This window comes from Antennarius striatus, chromosome 10, assembly GCF_040054535.1.
Source record: "Antennarius striatus isolate MH-2024 chromosome 10, ASM4005453v1, whole genome shotgun sequence".
NCBI lineage: Eukaryota > Metazoa > Chordata > Actinopteri > Lophiiformes > Antennariidae > Antennarius > Antennarius striatus.
In genome coordinates, this window is record NC_090785.1 from 11,885,714 (window position 1) to 11,908,936 (window position 23,223).

The 23,223-nt window shown below is 39.8% G+C and overlaps 1 protein-coding gene across 3 annotated transcripts in view; it reads left to right on the forward strand.

The window, feature by feature from the left end:
* LOC137603098 (amyloid beta precursor protein binding family B member 2) overlaps positions 1 to 23,223 on the forward strand; it is a 36,428-nt gene that overhangs the window by 5,875 nt on the left and 7,330 nt on the right. For all 3 annotated transcript variants that reach the window (XM_068326304.1, XM_068326306.1, XM_068326305.1), the window contains exons 4-9: positions 378 to 524; positions 1,060 to 1,145; positions 1,243 to 1,303; positions 4,161 to 4,307; positions 6,735 to 6,862; positions 21,273 to 21,387. In XM_068326304.1, the coding sequence (XP_068182405.1) occupies positions 378 to 524; positions 1,060 to 1,145; positions 1,243 to 1,303; positions 4,161 to 4,307; positions 6,735 to 6,862; positions 21,273 to 21,387 (684 nt within the window). The remainder of the gene's footprint in view (positions 1 to 377; positions 525 to 1,059; positions 1,146 to 1,242; positions 1,304 to 4,160; positions 4,308 to 6,734; positions 6,863 to 21,272; positions 21,388 to 23,223) is intronic.

Below are 23,223 nucleotides of genomic sequence, written 5' to 3' on the forward strand. Positions count from 1 at the left end.
ATCCAGAAACCATAATGTTTTTGCGAAATAATTATGAAACAACATTATATTTGACATTTACTATATATACAGTTTAACATGAAAGCCAAATATTTAAAACTCAGTTTTAATGTGTGTACACTGTCTCAATGACCCATGAAAGGTCCATCTGCTGATGAACTGTGAGATATGACTGAAGTCAGTGTAACAGTTAGAGGGTGGACTATAAAATTTCTTTTAAAAGATTTAATAGCAACGTGTTGAGAAACAGGTTTAACACTTTTCTACTTAGCTTTTGGTGGAACAATAGCATTCCAGGTGCTTGACTGTTGGTGATCATTGATGAAAACTCTATCTCTGTATACCTATATCTCCTTATCTTTATCTGTCTCCCACAGCGTCCCAGCAGTCTCATATCTGATAGTTCAGTGGAGCCGGTCCCCTCACCCTCTGGCTCCTCCCACTCCTTCTCCTCCTCCTCCTCCACCCCTTCCAATGATGTCACCTCTTCTGGACCAAATCACACAGCCACCTGTGCTGCCAATGTGAATCACATTTATTTTGTTGAAACTGCCTCCCAGTGGAAGGCCAATACTGTTAAGATTTTTTACATAATTTTTAAAATATTTTAATTTATTAGTTTTAGTTTAAATTTAATGTTGTATTTATTCATTATGGAAATACTTGCAATGATTTATTATTTATCCCCAATCAAAAATATCTCAAAAACAGTCATTCTGTTGCATAGAGTGATATATGCATCTAATTCAGTGACAGTGTAATTCCGGTCAAGCTTAGGTACGTTAGAATAGCGCTTTGCACAGCTGACTTTAATTTGCTTTTTCCCCTGAAAGCTCTCTAAATCTAAATCACAATTTCATTATGGCGTTGATTAAACCTGAATAGTAATCTCTATCCAAGCCGACATAAAGGACATTTTCAACAGTGGTGTATTTATAGCGTGAGCTCAAATAAATATTTACCCTTTTTTCAAAACAACTAAATTGGCAAAATTAAAAATATGATCTGACACTTTTTCCACTAATGCCTGAATATCTGTCTGTGTGTGTTTTGGTCCAGGAGCTGAAGGACTATCCAGTCTATCCTGACCCCAGTCTTAAGGCTTTTGAAGGGGCTACCCTCCGCTATGCGTCACTTAAACTCAAGTAGTGCAGCAGAGACTAAGCTACATTATTTTCATGATGAAGTTTGTGTATGATGACATTACATAGAAATTTTCTTATATGTGATGTTTCTCTGCAGCCCTCCAGAGCAACTAGAGACGGTGGACCTCAATAATACCTTCTCTGATCCAGAGGCATTGGTAAGATCTTAGCAAAAACAGATCCAACACCAAAAAATGTGTTTGTGAAATAAACATGTAACCAAATCTAAACATGTGCTGGGTGTTATCACTGGATAAACTAAATAAATGGATATCTGTCACTGAAGCTTGTACATGTAGTCCTCAACTTAAGAACATTTGACTTACGAACATTTGGAAATATGAACAAATGCGCGCCGCCATATCCGAGTATTGTACTGCAGTTTCCCTTTCTGCCACAACCCCCTCCAAACATGCATCTCCGACACTCAACACCCCCTCTTGTTGTTGTTTGTTTTTGTCTGCTTCAACATCTCATCAGGTCTCATTAGGTCCATGCTGACCTTGAACCACCAAGCCAAGTCCTTAAGGACTGAGCTGCTGCCACCCTCTAGTATTTAGCAGTTAGTAGTTAGGAGTGGGCGGCACTGTCAACCACATAACCTTCTGTCAACCACATAGCAAGGTGGGTCCGGGTTTGAGTCCCACTCCGTGCGGAGTTTGCATGTTCTTGTCGAGTCTGCATGGGCTCCCTCCAGGCTCTCCGGCTTCCTCCCACTTTCAAAAACATGGGCTTCAGGTTAATTAGCCTTTCCAAATTGCCAGTAGGAGTGAGTGTATGTGTGCGTGGTTGTCTGTGTCTCTGTGTGGCTCTGCGGTGTACTGGCATTGTGCCCTGCTCCCCGTGACCTGCTACGGCGGATAAAGCGGTGATTAGAAGATGGATGGATGGATAGTTAGAAGGGAGTAAGAAGGAATGTGGTTAACAGGCCTTGTAACTTGGGGTTTGGAATTGTACCTGTATTTGATGTGTTCTATGATGGGTTTTCATTCATTAATTTTCTTCCGCTTCATCCACCGTAGCGGGTCACGGGGAGCTGGAGCCTATCCCAGCCGGCATAGGGCGTGAGGCAGGGGACACTCCGGGCACGACGCCAGTGCACACACAATGGGTTTTGTGTGTTTATATTTTTAAGTATGTCTCTGTTGTGAGAGTTGGTGTAATTTCTGGTGGGAAAAACCTATTAGTGACTAAGCTCTGTTAAGTAAGGCACATGGCCTAAAGTTTCTGTTATCAAAGAGAGAGTCCTCTGGGAGTTGTTATTTTTAGTGGCTTACTGTTAGCCCTAATTTTGAGAATCCTGCTCAAATGAAATGGGCTGAATAATGAGACTGCTACTGACATTATTGGCATAGCTGACAACTTCAGTTTGCTCTCCAGGGACCTAGTAGTCAAACAACCTAACTACATTTTTTGTTTGTTTGAGAATACTCCCTGCTTCTTGTTGAAATACATTCTTTGTGTGTAATTTTACACATTACATGCATTTAACTCATGCTTACCCATTATTTAGGTGGTAAAAAGTAAACTCAGGTAAAAGCCAAGTCTTACACAGGATTGATTCTAGGGCTACACATACTGTATATGTTTATTGCTTAGAACACAGTTGGCCATCTTTTAACGACTGTTTGGTAAATTTTATAGCATTTGGTGAAAAGACATTTCTACTGTCAGTCAGTCCGACCTCAGTTGTTGAACAACTTTTCAGTCTTTCATAAAATCCTGCTTTAGTTAATAAAGCTAAGTTTGCAGGCAGTGTTTGCATTGATGTACTGAACCTGTTCACAGCAGTAATCGCTCTCTACTGCAGCCCCACCTAGTGGTTACTTTGTGAACTGTGGTATAGTAGTCCACGAATTCACAACAAAATTGAGTCTTGATGGAACGAATGATTACCCATCGCAACCCTGATATGATCACAATGACAGCACTAAATGATTCCATTAACAGAGGAATGGAAGGAACGGTCATTTCGTTCAGTCAAGTTTGAAAATGGCAGACTAATCTTTTCTCAGACAGAATTCATTTAATCCTACAATAAACATATGTTGCATGAATCTTTAGTGCATTAATAGGGCATAAAAGAGAAGCAATAGCATCACATTTTTGATTCATACTGCACTCTGTGCATTTTCTTGTTTTCATTTTTGCATAAAGACAAAACATGAATCACAAAGAACAGAAAATTAAACTCAGTGTAACAAAACATTCTGATATTCTGATCGCTCAAAGGTACCCAAAAACACAGAAGAGATTATTCAAATTCAGATATGATCTCAGGATGTGTGAAAGTTTAGTAACGACAAAAATGACAGTCATTGATATGATCAGATATGATCAAGGACTGAGAATGTGTGCGTGTGTGTGTGTGTGTGTGTGTGTGTGTGTGTGTGTGCGTGCGTGTGTGCGTGCGTGCGTGCGTGTGTGTGTGTGCTTGTGCTGAAGTGAAGCTTGACATTGATGCTCAGCTCAAGGAAAGTATGAGGTTGTTTAGCAGAGAAGAGCTCACCATTGTGGGATGAAAATAGAGATAGCGATGGAGAGAAGATAATGGTAATCATTGCAAGCCTGAGGCTGTCCACATGCACACACACACACAACACACGTTTTATATTTCATCCACTGTCATCTCCTTAGTCTCAGTTACCGTTCTTGCGCTCAGCTTTTTAGTATATCCGTAACCTTGAATTTGCTGTAATTCTGCCTACTCACAGTTTTATTGTCTAATAAATGATTGCCCCAGTTGTTGATTATTAAAAAGTGGTTTTAGAAAGTATAGCTAAACTTTGCTTTCTTTACAATCCATCCAACCTTGTTCCCTGTGAGACTTGTTTATAGTATTATCAATGAGTAACAAAATCTCACACATCATTTTGCTGAGCATAATGCTATTTTAATAGCATTTCAATACCTGATTCGAAAATTCATAAATTTGTTTAATCCCTTAAGAACATACCTTAAATAATATAGACTCAAAACACTGAAGTCTGATAAAACTCAATGTGACTCTTGCAGTCATTTCCAGTGCGATCTCTGGGCTGGATGGAGATGGCAGAACAGGACCTGTGTGAGGGGAGGAGCAGTGTGGCCGTTCACCACTGCATCCGACAACTGTCCTACTGCAGGAGGGACATACGGGACTCCGCCGGTGTCTGGGGAGAGGTGAGTGCACCACTGAGACCTTTGTCTTCCTTTCTTTGTTTTTTTGTCTGTGTTTCTTGTTCTTTATTTGTATGGACTGTTTACAATATTGTGTCGTGGTCTTTAATTTTCATAAGATGTCACAAAATGCATCACACAAAGTTTAGGATTTAAGATTTTGGAGTAGATTTTATGTATACTTTTATTTGTTGAAGTCTGTATTATATTTCCATTATATGTTGCACTATTAAATCTATAACAATTTTCATATACTGTGTGTATGTGTGTGTGTGTGTGTGTGTGTGTGTGTATATATATATATACATATATATATATATTAGGGCTGTCACTTTAACGCATTCATTAGATTCATTAATTACGCTGCAAATTAACGCACTATAAAAATTAATGCAATTAATCGCGAGTGGCAAGTCAACGCGCAAGCATTTTAAATTTGGCCCATTGAGGAACCCGTAGGCTGCAGTGACATCACTTCCTACCTGCGCCACTAGTCAAAAGCAGAGTGACTGACAACAGAGTTGGACGCGACACAGGAGAACGAGGCAAGCCCATTCAGACCTTTGGGCGGAAAGTTTATTCATTAAAAAAACAAAGACGGGACTATCAACAAAAACAAAGTGATTCTGCGCTGCCAATTTGCGCTGTAGACTCCTCCGTCAGTCTGCCCCAGGGCAGCCGTGGCTACACACGTAGCTTTACCATGAATGAGGAGTGAATGAGTAATGGATCCGATGAGTGTCCAGAAAAGCGCTATATAAATCGAATCCATTATTATTATTATTGTTATTAATATTTGTACCTTTTGTAAAAGAGAATTTTCATATCACTGAAGCAGCTCCAGCCTAACCTATCATTTAAACGTAAAACATGTCAAGGACACAGAGTTGAATGTTAGCTTACCCTTTTAAAGGAAAAGCCTGTTGGCCTCTTGCTATTGATGTTACCTTATTTAGAGGCATGTTATACTATTCATTTTCAATTGCTGTATTGAGTCAGCTTTAGTATTCATTTTGATTGAGAGTCTGCTTATGTGTCTATTTGAGACTCAGCCTTATTTATGAAATTTATTTTATTTAACTGTATTTGTGTTGCATTTTTGAGAAATGCACCTTGGTTTGCTGATGTGTTTGGCCTTTTTTCTTTTGAATTTCATTTATAAAGCACACTTAACCTATAAAAATGTGGATTTCAAATCTTTTCTTCTTGGTGCATTTTACTATTATTTCGTAATGTCCTAGAATTCAAATTCTTTATTTGGGGGCCTTTAGCAGATATGATATGAGATTTTATATATATATATATATATATATATATATATATATATATATATATATATATATATATATATATATATATATATAATTTATAGAATTGGTCAAACTACAAAAATATATTATTAAGTATAAAGGAACTCATGTGATTTTCACAGTGCATGTACATTTTCTATTTGATGTAAATTGCAGTTTGACCAATCTTTTTTATTTTATTTGTTTCACTTCACATTACACTGTCTCTAGATGTATACATGACACTTATTAATTGAAATTTGAATTTCTTACATAGGTAGTCTTCAACATACAAACAAAATTGGTTACAAGAAGTTATTCGAGGGTTGAATTGTTTGCATGTTTTTATTCATTAAATTTCAATCTGTAATTTTGATTTGAGTTACGTAATTTAAATACAATTACTACTCTAGATACGAAAGTATTATTCCCTAAGACTTACCAGGAACAATAACAGGACATAAAAACAACACATAATGAAGTAAAACAAAGTCGTTCCGAGTTAAGTCGTTCTCGAGTATACTTCAGTTTTAACAAAAATACATGGAAAACATAATCACGTTAACGTCTTCTCACTTATTCGCCACAGATACTGGACTCTTAAAATCACTAGAAAACCATTAAAAACAAATAAATTACAATAAAACCATAAAATCCTATTGAAAGACATACAGGTAGTTCCACTGTATGGTTCTATACCATGTGGTATGTAGCTTACCTTTAGAGCGAAGGGGGTGGGGGGGGTTATCGTTGGTCAGAGATAGAGTTGTCACCAGAGAGATGGTCATCACTACCTCTTACTTCACTAGACTTTGCTTTATCAACCATGATACAGTAAATAGTGAAGTATCCAAGGTATGCGCTGAGATGCTCAGACACAACAACAAACAACAAGAGGGGTCGAGATGCACAAATGTAGCGGTGCTGCTCGGGGGGTTGTGGCAAAAAGGGGAACTGCAATACAATAGTTGGAGATTTTGTCGCACATTTGTTTTTATCTCCAAATGTCCATAAATCGATTGTTTGTATATTGAGTATTGCCTGTAATTGGCATCTGAAAAGTCAGAGACGAGGAGGTAATGTATGTCGCAGCTTGGTTTTCAGCACCATTCCTAGTCTTTCCCTGTTTGTGCTCTTTCAGGGTAAAGGAATGTTACTGGTGCTTCGGGATCGCATGTTGACCCTGGTTGACCCAGATGATTGTAGCCTGTTCCACTCTCAGCCAATCAGTAGCATCCGTGTCTGGGGTGTTGGCCGAGACCACGACAGGTCAGTGGACACAAATCTTTTTATTCGGAAACCATTTGTTTATTTGTTGTTGCTTTGCTGTTTGATCCATAGCAAATCCATTTGTATAATTTGTTCTTGAATTTCAATGGCATACAAAGACACACAGACACATAAATCAACCGAAAAGCATACCTGCAAATATACAAATACACTGTGTGTACACTGTATATAGCCTGGAGAACTCACCAGCAGCAGCTGATTCAGGGTTTTATATTATCATCAGAGAATTGAACTAGAGTCATTATTTTTCTATGTAAATGTGTAAAATCTAAAAAAAAAAAAAAACTAATTATGTGTTTTGTTCCATGCTTTCATTCCTGACTGAGGACCTCTGGGACCTTCAGTCATTTGGCAACGTCCCATAATCTTAACCTTTCACTACTGAGATGACATGTGCTGATGCTAGCACAGTTGCTAATGTAGGGGGGAAGTAAGCCCTTATTGATATGTCCCCCTCAGGGTTTCCACAATGCAGCCACTATTTAAAACACTCACATAAACTTAGACAGAATTTTAAACGATAGTACTGATACAATGCTTATATTAAATACCAGTATAGAGATGTTGTGAACTCTGTATTGGATGTTAAAACAGAGAGAAGTGAGAACATTTTGGAGATGTGGTGGACTTTAGAGATTTGTCACATGATGGCTGCAAAAACAGAAATATTGTGGAGGTTTGTACTGCAGGAAGCTGTGTGGTCCTGACATGTGTGATCAGTTAGTCAGGGTTTGGGTGAAAATGAAGTTTAAAATAGAATCTGTGTAAAAAGCTTCATGTCAATTCTCTTGCCGGTGTCATGTTACATTTTTTCTCCTTTCCTGCCTTGAGTGTCATTCAATCCCTCTCCTGTTATAATCATAAGAATGCAGTGAGACACATTCTACCTCTTCTTCCATTAACAATAGATAGATAGATAGATAGATAGATAGATAGATAGATAGATAGATAGATAGATAGATAGATAGATAGATAGATAGATAGATAGATAGATAGATAGATAGATAGATAGATAGATAGATAGATAGATAGATAGATAGATAGATAGATAGATAGATAGATAGATAGATAGATAGAAAGAGAGTCAGTCAGTCAGTCAGTCAGTCAGTCAGTCCCGGAGGAAATTGCACAAAATAGCGTGTCTTTGTGTGTGGAGGATGAGGAAACTTCAGTGTATGTCTATCTTAGCAGTAATGGATAAAGCATGTAGAGGAAGGAGGGGGGAGGGCCCTGTCTCTCTTTCTCATGCTTTTTGCTCATTTTTTTTTAATTCTTCTCTCTAATTGTGTTACATCTCCTCGCTTCTCTACGTCTCCTCCTAATAACGTGATCTAAACTGCAGATTCTATTTCAGGCTCACAGCTTTGAAAGTACATTAATGCATCCCAAGCTAGGAGTTGGTATCACAAGAACACAGTGTGTGTGTGTGTGTGTGTGTGTGTGTGTGTGTGTGTGTGTGTGTGTGTGTGTGTGTGTGTGTGTGTGTGTGCGTGTGTGCGTGTGTGCGTGAGTGCGTGAGTGTGTGTGTGTGTGTGTGTGTGTGTGTGTGTGTGTGTGTGTGTGTGTGTGTGTGTGTGTGTGTGTGTGTGTGAGCATGCGTGCGTGCGTGTGTGCATGGGTGTGCATACATGCCTCTACCTGACAAGGTGATGCTTTGCCACAGGCTGCAATAGCTTAGTCCTGCCAATAGAGTGCAGTATAACCAAAGTCTTACATTCAGAGTAGCAGCAGAAGAACACAAAATGATCTGGATGCAATCATACATGTGCTCTTTTTTTCTCGATCTTATTTTCATGTTTTGGTAATGTCCTTCAGTTAAAACATTCTTAAATCCTTACAATAACAATTTAGACAATGGTGGAGGGATTATCTGTTGCAACTACAATGGAGGGTTTAATTGAAATTTTTTTTGTAAATTTTTAAAAAGTTTGAAAAGAAATGTTTTTACAGTTTTTTCATACTTTTCTACTGTTATTAAATCTGTATATTTAAGATTGAAGAGTTTGCACTCCAGACAAATGTATATGTACTGTATGTTCTCTTTAGAAAAGCAGACGACTCAATAGATACTGACCCTGGACTGGAAACCGTGAAATATAATCATTAAATGATTATTAGGAAGATAGAGAGAGAAAAAAATTGTAGCAGAAGGGCAGGGAAGAAGAGGGGGAGACTCAAGGGGGGTGGGGCCATAAGGGGAAAAGAAGCCACACAAGATAAAATAAATGATTGATTTGATATTAAAAATCACGTTTATTTACAAAAGCCAAATTACAAGATAATCACGTTGACACAAAATCCAAGAGAGTCACGCAAACAGGAACTCAAAGAAAAGAAGAAAGCAACAAAGATTGTATATAAACTGTGCATATCCTTGGAAAAGTAAACCAAACAATGAGAAGGGGCAAAAGACCGATGCTTCTCGGCACATGCATTGACGGCTTCCTTTACTCTGTATCTTTTGTCCATCCGTCTCTTTCTGTGTTTCTTTGTCCATCTATCTGAGGAATATTCCTAGTCTTTGCCTGAATGTTGTCTTTGCCTCTCCTTCAACTTGATTCAATATGAATGAGTCCCCCGGTCTCTTAAGAGAGGCAGGATGAGGAGGGGAGGGAGGCGGGGTGTTTAGCTCCAAGGTGAGGTCATGAAGCTATATATGGAGCACTCAGCAACTCTGTGTACACACCCGTGTGTGTGCATACACATGTTTGTGCCTGCATTTCCATGGACTCGCAATGATGAAGTCATAGTTCTGCATCTGGAGCACTCTGGTGTGTGTTGGTGAATGAGTGGGTGTGTCTATGTTTCCCCCCACTTCGCCATCCCTTCTTTCTGTCTGTAACGCTCTTGCGCTATTTCTCTTCTTTGTCTCCAGTATTCTTTATGAGTCCCTCTTCAGCCATTGGATGCAAAATTTGAAGTCTTTCTGTCTTGCTTTGTTTCTATTGTTTTCATAATTCAAGAGAGGCAGAGACAAAGATAGCAGCAAGTGAGAAAGAGAAGATACTCAACATGGAAGCGTGTAGGAAGAAAGAGTGAGGTCTGAACACAGTGATGGAGGGTCAGTGAGGGAGGAAGAGGGAGTGTATGGGCTTCTCTGCTTGCGCTGAGCTGGACACCGCAGGAGACTCTTCAGATCAGGCGAACCAGGCAAAGGAAGCAGACCAAAGAGGAAGACGGAGAGAAAGAGAAAAGGTGTAGAAGAGGGGCAGGGAGGAAGAGGGGGGAGACAAGGGGGGGAGGGGAAGGAAAGAGGGAGAGTAGGGGGGGGGAGAAGCCACACAGGATTAAAAAAAAAGAAGAGAGAGAAGGAAGCGAGAGGAAGCACACAAGAGATTTAAGCCGGGTACGAAATTGAAGAGGCTGTAGCAATGTCACTGTGGTGGAGAAGCTAACGAGGCAGGGAAGCGTTCATCTGTAACGGAGCGAGGATGTCTGCCTGTGTGAGTATCACAATTTGTTATTCTCTAATTCTCCCCATCCATCCATCCATCCATACATTCAAACAGCTGCACATCCACTCTCTTCTCCATTTGCAGAAGACGCATCCAGACCCACTTTCATTCATTCGCTTTCCCTTTATTTTTCATTCATTCGCTTCTCAGCCTCCTGCTGTGTTTGACTTCAAGCTGTGTACTTGGTGACTCTTCTTCTTTCTACTCGTCTCTTCTTCTCTGTGCTCTATGATGAGAAAGAAAGAAAGTAAGAAAGAAAAAGAAAGATTAAGAGTTTGGATGTGCTGCATGGATTTGCGTGTCAAAAAACTGTTAGATATTGTGTTTGTGTGTGTGTGCGTGCTCGCACTCGTGTGTGTCTGTCTGTATGTGTGTTCTGCAAAATAAGACATTATTTTTGACATTCACATCTTGTTCTGCATAATATTTTTTTCCAACTGAGGATGTAAATGTAGGTGAAGGAAGGTGTTTGGGCACACGGGGCATTCCTTCACTTCATGCAAAAGTATTTCCCTCCCTTTTCATAAGAAGCAGGGGAGGGGGAGAGATGATTAGGGATGAGCAGTTAAACATTGAGCAAAGAACAAAAGAGCAGAGTGAAATGATTTACAACATCAGGCAGGCAGCGGCTGCTTGTTTTCTTGTCCTTGGTGCGTGACACTTATTAGGATTGAAACAACAGCGAGGGTGATGCACCCCTTTAATAGTGTCTTTGTATAACCCTGGTTTCCCCATGTGTGATTCTTGCTATTACAGCAAATTATAAATACATACAGTGATTCTAGGTTTCATTCATATTAATTTGTGACTTCAGTGGGGATTCTTACTCCCTCCAGATCCTTCATATAGATCCTTCAATCGAGAGAAGGAGAGGAGAGGACAGAGAAGACATCAGTCGTTATAGTTTAAGTCCAAACACGTGAGATCATCTCCACTTAAGTCAGTGAGGTGTGTTTGCTTCAGTCAGACCATCCCAGTTTTACCACTGTTTGCTGACATCGATGGTTCTACAGCCTTAATTAACATGTGAGGCCCACTGACGGCCCACAGGGACGGGGACCAAACACCTAGACCCACTCGATAGGACCAAGAGTGATTGATGGCCTCTCCCCCGCTCCTGCTCCAATTTGAGTCCCTACCAGCCTCTTTTTTCCTCCAAGTCAGTGCTCCTCCATGTCAGCACCTTCTGTCTTCCCACAATCCATCACTCCTACTTCTGCACACACACACACACATACACACACACACACACACACACACACACACACACACACACACACACACACACACACACACACACACACACACACACACACACACACACTCCTCACATCAGTGGTATGTCCACTGAACTCCCCAGAAACCCTCATTCTCTAAAGGGTCATTATGGCAGGAGCTGTGTCCCCACTTACAACACTACCATACAGCTGACACACACGCGCACGCACACATACACACACACACACACACACACACAAATACAAATAGAGTCACTCATGTTATTCATATTCATTTATACAAAAAAAATTCACCATCACAAAGAAACATTCAAAATCACAAACATTTTTCTTCCTTTTTTCCACACTTTCTCTATCCCTCCCTCTCTCTCTCTCTCTCTCTCTCTCTCTCTCTCTCTCTCTCTCTCTCTCTCTCTCTCTCTCTCTCTCTCTCTCTCTCTCTCTCATTTGCATTAGTATTGTTAGGCACACCTGCTGTAATCCCTGTCTCCCTGACAGATTACCCTGCCTGTTCTTCCTATAGATTCCCTGTTTTGACCCACCAGCCAATAAATCTCCCCCAGATAAAACCTTAGCTGTGGCAGAGATTTCAGATGATGTTGATGTTCACTGATCCCACAGGACTTATCACTGCAGGACGCCGGTACAGTCAGTCTGCCTGTTGCCCATCATCCTGACTGGAGATGGCCTCAGATGCCACAAATCAGTTACTTACAGCTGTTCTAGGTTTGTTTTTTTCATTAGAATTTCAGCTCTTTTTGTCCTCAGAAAATAAATATAATTTGAGACATATCAATCAGCTATTATTTCTTTTAGAATTAATAATTAACAAAACAATTTGTTCAGATAGCATGTTTAGCTCTTAAAGCTGCATATTTATGCCTATTATTTATTCATTTATTAATTTTCTACCCGCTTCATCCGCTTGCGTGGGTCATGGAGAGCTGGAGCCTATCCCAGCTGGCATAGGGTGTGAGGCGGGGAAAACTCCGGGCACGATGCTAGTGCGCCGCAGAGACATAAAAACATACTCACTCACTCTTACAGGCAATTTGGGAGTAGCCAATTAACCTGAAGCGCGTGTTTTTGGAGGTTGGAGGAAGCCTGAGAACCCGGAGAGAACCCACGCAGATACGTGGAGATAATGCAGTCTCCACACAGAGTGGGACTCGAACCCGCACCTGCCTTGCTGTGCGGCAACAGAGCTACCTACTGCGGCACCGTGCCGCCTATAAAAATATTAATTGTTCAAATTATTTTTCCACAAATAAATAAATATATAAAACTTTGTACTCACCCTTTGTGAAAGGATAATTTGGGGCTTGGTCTGCAGGTTTTGAGATATGCATGTCTGAGATTTCTGCCTCCATGACTCAAAGGCAACGTCTTTCCTGAGACAGCATCTCTGGATAAGCCACAAAATCCACAGTCAACAAAAAGGTTTTAATGGAAACTGTTCACGGGCCAAATCTCACAGGTGAACACCTCCGATAAAACTGAAGCTACCTGAGTGCTATAGTAGACACAACTGGAGGACGATGAGGGAGAACTTTTTCAATTTCTGTGGAAAATTTGCAAAACAAGCAGATAGCAGAATGCTTCTGTTTGACCAGACCCAAAAATGATTATGTAGTTTCACATAAAACAAAGACAAGCAGTTGCAGCAATGCAGTTTTTGTTAATTGGCTAAACAATTAGTTGACTCAGGTCTGGTTAGAAGATTTTTTTTATTCTTCATGTAAGTACAAGAAGAGAGACCAACTGCTAATTGCTTTCTCCTGTGTACATGAAATATAGTGATTTATGGCACAAGAAGGTAATTAGGTTACATGCATACAATATGACACAAACCGCTCTGTGGGTAGAGCTCAGCATAAATCTGTGCTAACTCGACACCAAATCCCCACGCTCTCCCACGCACTAGCTTTGTCTATTTCTGTTAGCAAGATACACGAACAGGGACGTCTTCTTTAAGTGAGAAGCTGAAGAATTGTCTGTTAAAACATCGTAGCTTGAGTGAAAAACTCTCACATCCATACACACATCTATCTGAGCAATGTGATGTATAAATGATCAAGAGCAGACAGAACAGCAGGACATCATCTTTCTCCTACTCTCGCCTACCCAGAATCCCTTTTTCTTCCACTCACCCTCAACCACATTCCACACATACACAAACACACTTTCTATCTTGCCCAGCCACCCACCTATTCCTGCTTTTAAATGTGTAATCAAATATGATAACTGTTGACACCGGAGTACCGTGTGTGTGTGTGTGTGTGTGTGTGTGTGTGTGTGTGTGTGTGTGTGTGTGTGTGTGTGTGTCTCCTCAGCTTGTGGCCCCTCCCTCACTCGTTTGCCTCTCTGCCACACCAAATGCTTGGAATTGGGTCACAAAGCCGCATAAACATAAACCGGGTTTGTGTGCAGGCATCTTCTTTTTTAACAGTCTTCATCGTGATCTTTGGAAATTAGTGCTGTTTTCTTAGAAATATTGCAGGGGAATGAAGGACGAATTAAACGAAATCGTTGTGGCTCCAGACTGCTATCTGCTTTTCACACATTGTAAACAAAGGGCTAAATTTTTATTTCAACATGATTTTGTCCTAGTTCTTTGTTGCCTTGGGCAATATTAGTTATTTTGTGTGGTTCTGTCTGAATATGTGTGTTTATGCCTGCAAAGAGTGCGTGCGTAGTGTGGTATCACTGATGCATGGCCTCCTCCTTCTCCATTGCACCCTCTGGTCATGGGTGCACTTTTTATTTCTCATCTTGGTGCTGTAAACAAGTTTATAGTGTAGAGGTAATTACGCACAGACATTCTACATTAGGCCTAATAGCTGTGTGCTGTGACTAATTCTCTAGGTCACAGTGGGTTTTCTGCTTGGTTGTCACTAGAATAGTTTCAACTATTCTGGTGAGATTGTAGATGCATTAAATGATGTTTCTTTTACTGTTGTCCAAGGTACTTCCAAAGTCCTGCTCTTTTGGACATTTTTTGTCAGTGTGATTCCAAATCATTTCACACCAGTACAGGTCAAGCTCTAGTTTAACTACTCAGACTCTGCATCATTGACACAGTCATCAAAACTGCAGTGATCCAAAATCTATGCAGTTTAAATTTGGCTTTGTAAAGTTTGGACTTAATTGTTTATTATTGTATCTAATCTTTGTGGTTTTATCTTTAGCCTTTCTTGAGCCTTTTCATCACAATGGTCTATCTCCCCTTGCTATAAAATGCCATTAACTTCAGTCACAAGCACCATTTAATGTTTTCTGCTATCAGCCCTCAGGGGTCCTATTTTTTATCGCAGTTTGTTTCTATGTTTATCGTGTTTGGATGTATGAGAATGGAAAAGGTTACCAGCAAGATACACGAAGGTGCATAAGGAAAAATTTTGATGAATGCAAATATAGAAGCATTTGGAAGCCCCAACACAGAAAGAGAGATTTAGGGTGGATTTATTGGATTTACAACCCCATTTAATATTTATGGATATTATTATAGTTTGTAATAATGTGTTCATTTTATCTTTCTTCTGATGATGTCTTTCAAATCTTTTGATAAAAAAAAAAAGTTGTGCAGGGGTTTGCCCTGCAGAGACAGATTTCACGCTGCATCATGTTTTTTAAGTAAGCTTATAAAACTCACAGTCTTGCAAAAACCTGATTTTTTTTAAAAAGAATATTTTGATTGAAACAGCTGCTAAATATTAATGTACCTGAGAGTGTTTTGTTATTCCCTTTTTCAGCACAATGAAAAGACATTTCACTAAATCTAAATCCATCATGTCACAATTCAGATTCACATCCAGTTTGGACTGAAGCCAAATCACAACATAAAAGCAATCAGAGACTTACCAGTGCAGATACGATAAACAGGTATATCTCTCTCTCTCACACACACACACACACACACACGCACGCACACACACACAAGGACAGTCACAGTCACTTCCTCCTTAGACATTCTCTATTTCATTCAACATTTAGCAGTTAGCTCTTAGCATCTGTAAATACTTTAGCTCAGCAACAGCCAGTACCCAAACTCTGTGAAGTAGTTTGATAATTTAAGTCTGTGTGAAGTGTGTATGTGTGTGATGTCCCAGTGCTCAGTGTGTGTGCGTGTGTGTGTGTGTGTGTGTGTGTGCGCGCACGTGACAGATGGTTTGGAGAGGACATGAGTCTCTGCTGAGCGATACTGGAAGCTACAAAGGACAGGAAAACAGGCTGGGGACTAGTTAAATTTTGTGTTGTTTTCACTGCCTCTTAGAAATACTCTTTTTACAGCAGCATTTACTTTTATTACACCATTTTAGATGCACAGAAATGCATAGTCAATTTATTTAGATATTCAAATCTATGCAGTAATACAATTTGATGTGATTTATAAACAATATACTCTACAGTGAAACCATGTTTTTAATCAAATTTATTGAACATTACATTCAGACATTATAATGCCCATGAAGCAAAAACAACAAGGGAAAACAATACTGCGACGCAATGCAGTTTTATCAGCAGAAATAAGTGAATACATTTGAGACAGTAATTAATAGCTGCAGATGTCAGTTAATAATTACTGTGCCAGAAAGTTTTTGGCTCTTAGACTCATAGATAAATCCCGCATGGTGTCCAGACGCTGATGGTGGTGGTGGTTGATGATTCTGCTGAGACTGATGAGGCTAATAAATCTATGATAAATGATATAATAAATCTACAGAATCTGTCTCATTGTCTACCACACTCCTCAAAGTGTGGCAGTTAAGATTTTGATTTTTACAAAGTAAACCATGCTTAGATGGTTATAAAAGCTAAGAAATGGCGAATGTCAGCGGGAAGTCAAAACTTCAGTGGGCCATATTGAATGACTTTTGATGTTTATGAGTCTTTGAATGATTGGGGTCCAGTTGAAACTAAAGGTTAAAGTATTGATGAACTTCATGACAAAAATCTGAAAGCCTTTTTCTGCCATTGCTTTCTGCCATTGAATTTCCCTTTAACTGTACAAATGTTCAGTTTACTACTACACCCAGCGCTGTTACTATATGATGTGTGTCTGATGTCAGAACTGCAAACCCACTTCAACATCCATCTTTAGTCGTGACCTCATTTAATCTGTAAGTCAGTGTGCACCGTCTCCACCCTCGCAGAGACATCTCACAACCCTGAGGATCAAAGAAGGATCGGTAGTAGTGAGTCAGTCATCCTTTCAGCTTTGGAAACATGTGGAGCACAGAGAGCAAAAAAAAGAGCACATGAGCTGTGGGAGTCATGCTGAAAACTCATCTCTCTACGTTAGTACTTTCATACCTTTCATCTCGTAGCTCTTTTTAGCTTTCCTTTGCTTCATCGCTGCTTTCTCCCCCATCCAGCCCTCACCTCATTCCTCTTTGCTATTCTCCCAACTTTTCATTTCGGCTTTCTGTCCTCCAGCCTTTATCACATCTTGCTCTGAGATAATATCTATCTCTATCAATCTGTCTCTCCTCCCACAGCATCTCTGAGGTCTAGGTGTCATTCATCTCCAGTTGGTGGTTCGCTTATTGCCTGTCTGGCTCTGCCATGTGTGTGGCCTCTTCCATGAACTGAGGCCAGACACAACTGTTTCTCGATGTCAGAGAGCAGAAGTTGCAATATCGCCTTCTTCTAGACAAAAACACAGTTTACATAAGTTGACAAGCCTGTGTTTAGGTTTAGGTGTTTAGAATTCACACTAAATTCTAGGAACAATTTAGCATTTTACAATGAAGCTTAAATTGGAGGATATATTGTTACTGTTATGTCAATGACACACAGATTTACCTCTCTGTAGAGTTTAATATGTACAACAAAGAGCTACTCAGTGAATGACAATCTCTGCCAAGTGTAATTATGAACACTGCTGTAGCACATTTTGAACGCGCCCAATTGTTTGAGATGGTCTCCTTTCGAACCCAAAAATACACACTCACACACACCATGCCACCAGAAATAAACCAATTTCAGCACTTTCATTCCACTTACCATGCTCAAATTACGAGACGAAGTGTTGAGGTAAATGGAGAGAAGCTTCGAATTTTGGCATAAAAAAAATTAATTCAACCAAATTGACAGGCAGTGAAAGATGCCTTGAGTCTGAATTTGAAATGGAGCAGGAGGAAGCAGAATGGAGAATATAAAAATACGAGTGGCATTCAAACAGAGAGAACAAAGTGTGTTTTCAGAGGAGATGTGAAGACACTTTTGAAACTTTTAAACAGTTTACACATTTGTTGATTTTGTTTGTATGTGTGTGTGTGTGTGTGTGTGTGTGTGTGTGTGTGTGTGTGTGTGTGTGTGTGTGTGTGTGTGTGTGTGTGTGTGTGTGTGTGTGCGTGCGTGCGTGCGTGTGTGTGTGTATGTGTGTGTGTGTGTGTGTGTTAGTTTGTGTCTGACCACCGGTTGCTTAGAGGAGAAGCAGCAGCTCTGATGCTCTGACTGAAGATCTCTTTTTGAAAAAAGCTGCCATAGACACACACACACAAACATACACACAAACACACACACACAAACATACACACACACACACACACAAAGATGCACACACACACACACGCACGCATAAGCGTACCTCTTCTTACAAAGTGAATCGTCAAAGACTCAAAGAGAATGGATGTTTGAATTATGCCTCTGTTCTTTATTCAGCATGTGCCTCTTTTGTAGTGTTACGGAGTGAGGACAGCAGCTGGGATAAGTCACACTGTTGATATGAATCAGTCTTTTGGGGAGGAGCACACCTCCAGTTAGGAATGGACACATAGTAAGTAGGGGAGTGGGGGCTGAAGAGAGCCATGGAACAGATAAGAAGGATTAAATGAGTGAAAGCAAAGAGGCGGATGAAAGGGGAGGAAAGGAGGTAGAAAGATGTGCTATGTCACTGAAATGAAAACACCACAACTGAGCTCCAGTGCACAAATGCAACACATCTGTCTTATAGGAAAACAGTGACTGAGGTGAAAGAGTGTTTGGTCTGTTTCTTAGGATGTCATATGTATTAAAATTGCTTTTGTTTTCTCTTTTCCAATTTCTATTCCATTTTCTGCTCCTGTCTTTCTTTTTACTTTTCATGTTCTGTCATAATTTTTATTGTTCTTTCTTACGTTTGTGTTTCAATTCCGTTATTTTTGCCTTATTTCTTTAACTCATTTATTCTTCTATTATTTTCCCCCCATCATCCTCCTTTCATGTCCTCTTACTTCTGCTACCTGGGATTCAGAGAAAGGTAATTGTTCTTTTTGATGTGGTCAAATGTGATCTGCTTCTCTATTGTTTCCTGTAATCATCGCATAAAGACTCCCACCCCACCCTCAGTGTCAATTCACGTATCAGACGAGTGGCTTTGCTTTGGCCTGACTCTGCAGCTTCTTACCAGCTTCAGCAGCATCTCGTCAACTGTGTTAAAGTTGTACTGGACTGTGACTATTTCCTGTAAAGAGTTTTATAGCGTTTCAATCTCAAGAGAGGGAACAGAAGTCATAAAAGATCCATTTGTTGTATGCAAGGCAAGGCCACTCATGCTTCCTTGGTGACACACCCCTCGAATCTCCCTGAACAAAGTGTACTCATGCACTCACTGCACACACACACACACACGTCCTATTACAATTTCCTTTCTGGCCACAAGCACAGGCACCATTATCGACCCAAAGTGTGTGAGCACACGATTAAGCAGAGGAGATGGGATGTATAATAGACTCATAAACACAAAGAGCCCACTGTGATAAATGCCAGCTGTGTTTGCTACATCTCTGGTTGTGCCTATGGTCATTTTGGAGTGTGCAATGTATACCTGTATGTATGTCTGTGCATGAAGTTGTGTAGTGACAAAGCCTCCAGCTGGTTCTTTGCATGACCCCATGTTCCGCTGTCACACTGCTATCTCAAGCTTTAAACCTACTCTCTTGTGCAGCTTTCCTCATAAGAAAGAAAAGCCTTTCATTGTGTGCATGAGTGTGCATTGTGTGCATGGGTATGTTGTATCTTCCATGTGTTGTTGTGTTTGAAATTTCCATTCTCTTCAATGCAACACCATTAAAACACTCGCAATTTCACACAGTTTCTTGCAATTTGTGTAGCTGGGTCTGCCTACCACTGCTGAAACAACTCACAGCACAAACTGCATCAATGTTGGAAAGTTTTTCTTCCATACTCTGCTGCCACATTACAAAGAATTTGAAAAACACAAGTTGGCATTCATACCAACAGTTTTGTGTGAAGCCAGTTGCCATTTGGCAAGAGTTTTTTGAGCATTTAAAGAAATGTTTAATCTTAATATGCAACACTGTCCAAAATTGGCTCTCTGAGGAATAATAGCAGATGAAAGCTTTTTACTGAAGCGCTAGTTGCAGGCTCCCAAATGGAATACAAGGAAAATGATTTTTAAAAAGCATCAAGGGGAAAATAAAAATTCAGAAATAGATATATTTTTATGATGATAAATGAAATAGTCTTATTTTACAGTTTTGAACAATAGAGTCCTCATATATTTTCTCACATCTTCCCTATCAGAAACACATATGTGCAGATTTATCTCATTACTACACTACATGCTCAAACTAGAAGCACCCAGAGCACATACCCCCCCCCCCAACACTACCATATCCATTAAACCTGAACCACTGGACAGAAGTTTCAAGTCTGGTGCATAAAAAAATACTAATGTTGTTGTAGGTTTTTGTTATGACATCAGTTTTCTTTTAATTTGATCTTTCATTTTTCCCTTTAGTCCAAAATATTGCTTGTTTTTTAGTTTATTGCCATTTGCTCTTTTACATTCCCTTCCACTCAATTGCCCACAAGTAAGACAGCAGCGGGCTACTGAGATGAGTTGAATTCCATCAGTGAAGTATCAGTTCAGGCTGGTCGATCACCCATCCAATGAAATATCATCAGTGAGTTGTTTGTGATTTGAGACAACATACGGTATCCATATTTAATGCCTTTTTATTAAAATAAATGCTTGTTTCAACTGTGGAAGAGGTTGAACAAGGTAATTTGTGTATCAGTTTTCTCTTTAGCGTGCGTCCTTGTGTCATTGATGCACATTTTTTGACAGGTGCGCACGATCGTCAGACAGCATGCTTCCCTGGGACGCCTGCTTTAAATGTACTTCCATTCAACAAAAATATTCACAATGCTTCTATTTCTCCACTTAAATTTCGAACCCGGAAATCGACATTATGTTTTGATCGTGCACGAGTTTCTCGTCACAAGACTCACCTGTGTGATTCTGCCTTATTAAAATCTACCAAACGCCAAAACAACAGCTGCTCGATTTATGCTCTGCAGTGAGGGCGATGAGTTAGTTAGACCCTTCAGAGCAAGCATAGGCGACCTGTTGGGTTTCTCTGTCTCTTAAAGCACTTATGAAATGTCTGCTGTTGTGATTAAGCGCTCTACAAATAAAGGTTGATTGATTGATTGATTGATTATCACCATGCCTCCAAAAAAGATGCAAAAGTTGGAGCAAAACCAAGTGACAGGATTGAAAAACTCAGTCCTTATGTGTACTTCTACCGTATATTCTGTTATTACTTTTGGGATTTTGAGATGCACAAATTTTTCTTGAAGCACATCCAAAAGATGCAGAACTTTCTTGAGGTAAAATGAACTCTGATCTATGGTTTTATTTTTTAACAAACATTCACATGTGATTATTCTCTGAATTTGTTTCAGGGACTTTGCCTACGTGGCGAGGGACAAAAACACTCGTGTGCTAAAGTGCCACGTTTTCCGATGTGATACCCCTGCCGCAGCCATTGCCACAAGTCTCCACGAAATCTGCTCCAAGGTGGGTGCCATAGTCACCCATGCCTCCACATAAGTGAGCATATCTGTTACCCTGAAACAAGCTTCCCAACTTTAATTATGGTGGAAACTGAAGAGAGAAACAAATACTTTTTTTGCTGATTCTGTTGATCAGTGCTCTATCACTTTGAAGGTAACGTATCTTATATGGTTCTCCTACACACTGTTATATGAAATGAAAAGAAAGAAACTCTGTGGCAACACCCTGTCATGATTCCGAATACCATTGTCAAGAAAACTAGAGGTAAAAAAAAGAAATACATTGAGGTTATTAGGGGAAAGGCAAGGAGATGAGAAGAGATGCCAGAGAGAGAGAGAGATAGAAAGAGAGAGAGAGAGCGAAAGGATGGCAGTATGTTAACCTTCTCAAGGACAGGAAATCCCGGTTCTTTAATAGCTGCAGAGCTAAAGCTTTATTCCTCCTCACCATATGAAACACAGCTAACAGGAGAAGCAGAACACACCAAATCAACCTCTGGATAAAAAGGATTGGAGTTCTGGAGGGGTTATATGCTGTTACACGCCCCGTAGTGATGCACGCCAAAATGCGGAAATTGTTACAGGAGCATTGCAATGGTCAGTGTAGAAAGTCAAAGCTTGAATAATGACTACGATTTCATTGCAGCAATATTGCGGGATGTTTTTGTAAATAGCTTTTCTCTCTTTCACCCACAATTTAATAATTTATTTACATCCCCATAAAAAGAACAGTACCAGTTCACACAAAGTGAAAAGCTGTTTAGTTTTCCCAACCTGCATTTATGACCCATCTCCACGATGACACTGGATAAGCGCGACCATAAAAACATCCTACTGAGTTACAGGTGTGGAACAAACTCAGATTTGGATTCTGTATCTGTTTATTGCATCTGATTTCTTGACAAAAAGATCCCAAAATGATCTGTGCTGCTATTACGAAGATGTAACATTAAGGGTCAGACATAAGCAAATTCTCATTGAAAATGGAAAAAGATTCACCACATTATTTTTTGTTATGTTCACTATTCTATCATGTCCTATGTTGATAAATGTATCAGCCATTCCTAATGTGTGAAGTAATGGTAATGGCATTTAAAGCATCAAATGGCCATTGTAGATTGAAATTTAATAACTAACGACTTATGAACAATTCAATTTACAAAAAACCTCTCTGAAACAGTTGTGTTCCTAGGTTGAGGACTACCTGTAAGGATAACAAACCAATACTGAAAAGGACAAATACTCTTAAACTTCAGCAGCAGTTGTGGATCAGTCCATTGATCGTTTTCGAATGGTGGTACTTTTGCATCGCCAGAAGAAATTGCTGAACACCCACTATCAGATTCTCCTGCTAGTCTTCACCAGGATCAAAATTGACATCATCCAGATTAGCAGGTCTAATGGAACCTGCATTACTATCATTTAAATAAGCTGTGGCTGTCATTGAAAGCAGGCATGTCTGGAACTACTTGTGGACCTGTCAAAATCGTTTCTACTGAGCATAGCGGTGTGTTAGACTCTATTTCTTCAGTGACAGCTGACGGCCTGTGAGCGTACATACAGTAGGTCTGGTAATGTCTCTGTTACAAGAAAAACATCAGGTTCAATGTCCCTTAAACCACTGCTAAGCCCCAAAAGCTTAAAGCAGTCCCTGTCCCTCTGTCCTGAGCCAGTATCAGGTGAGGTCCTGTCACCTCAGTACTCAAAGTCAGCTTTCCTGTGAGTGACAGTGTGACACCTTCCCTTTTTTGGTAGTACAAGCTCCAGAAAAGCTTTAATCTAACAAATTTTGGCCCAACATGTCACTTTTCATAATCCAGGTGATTTCATGTATTAATAA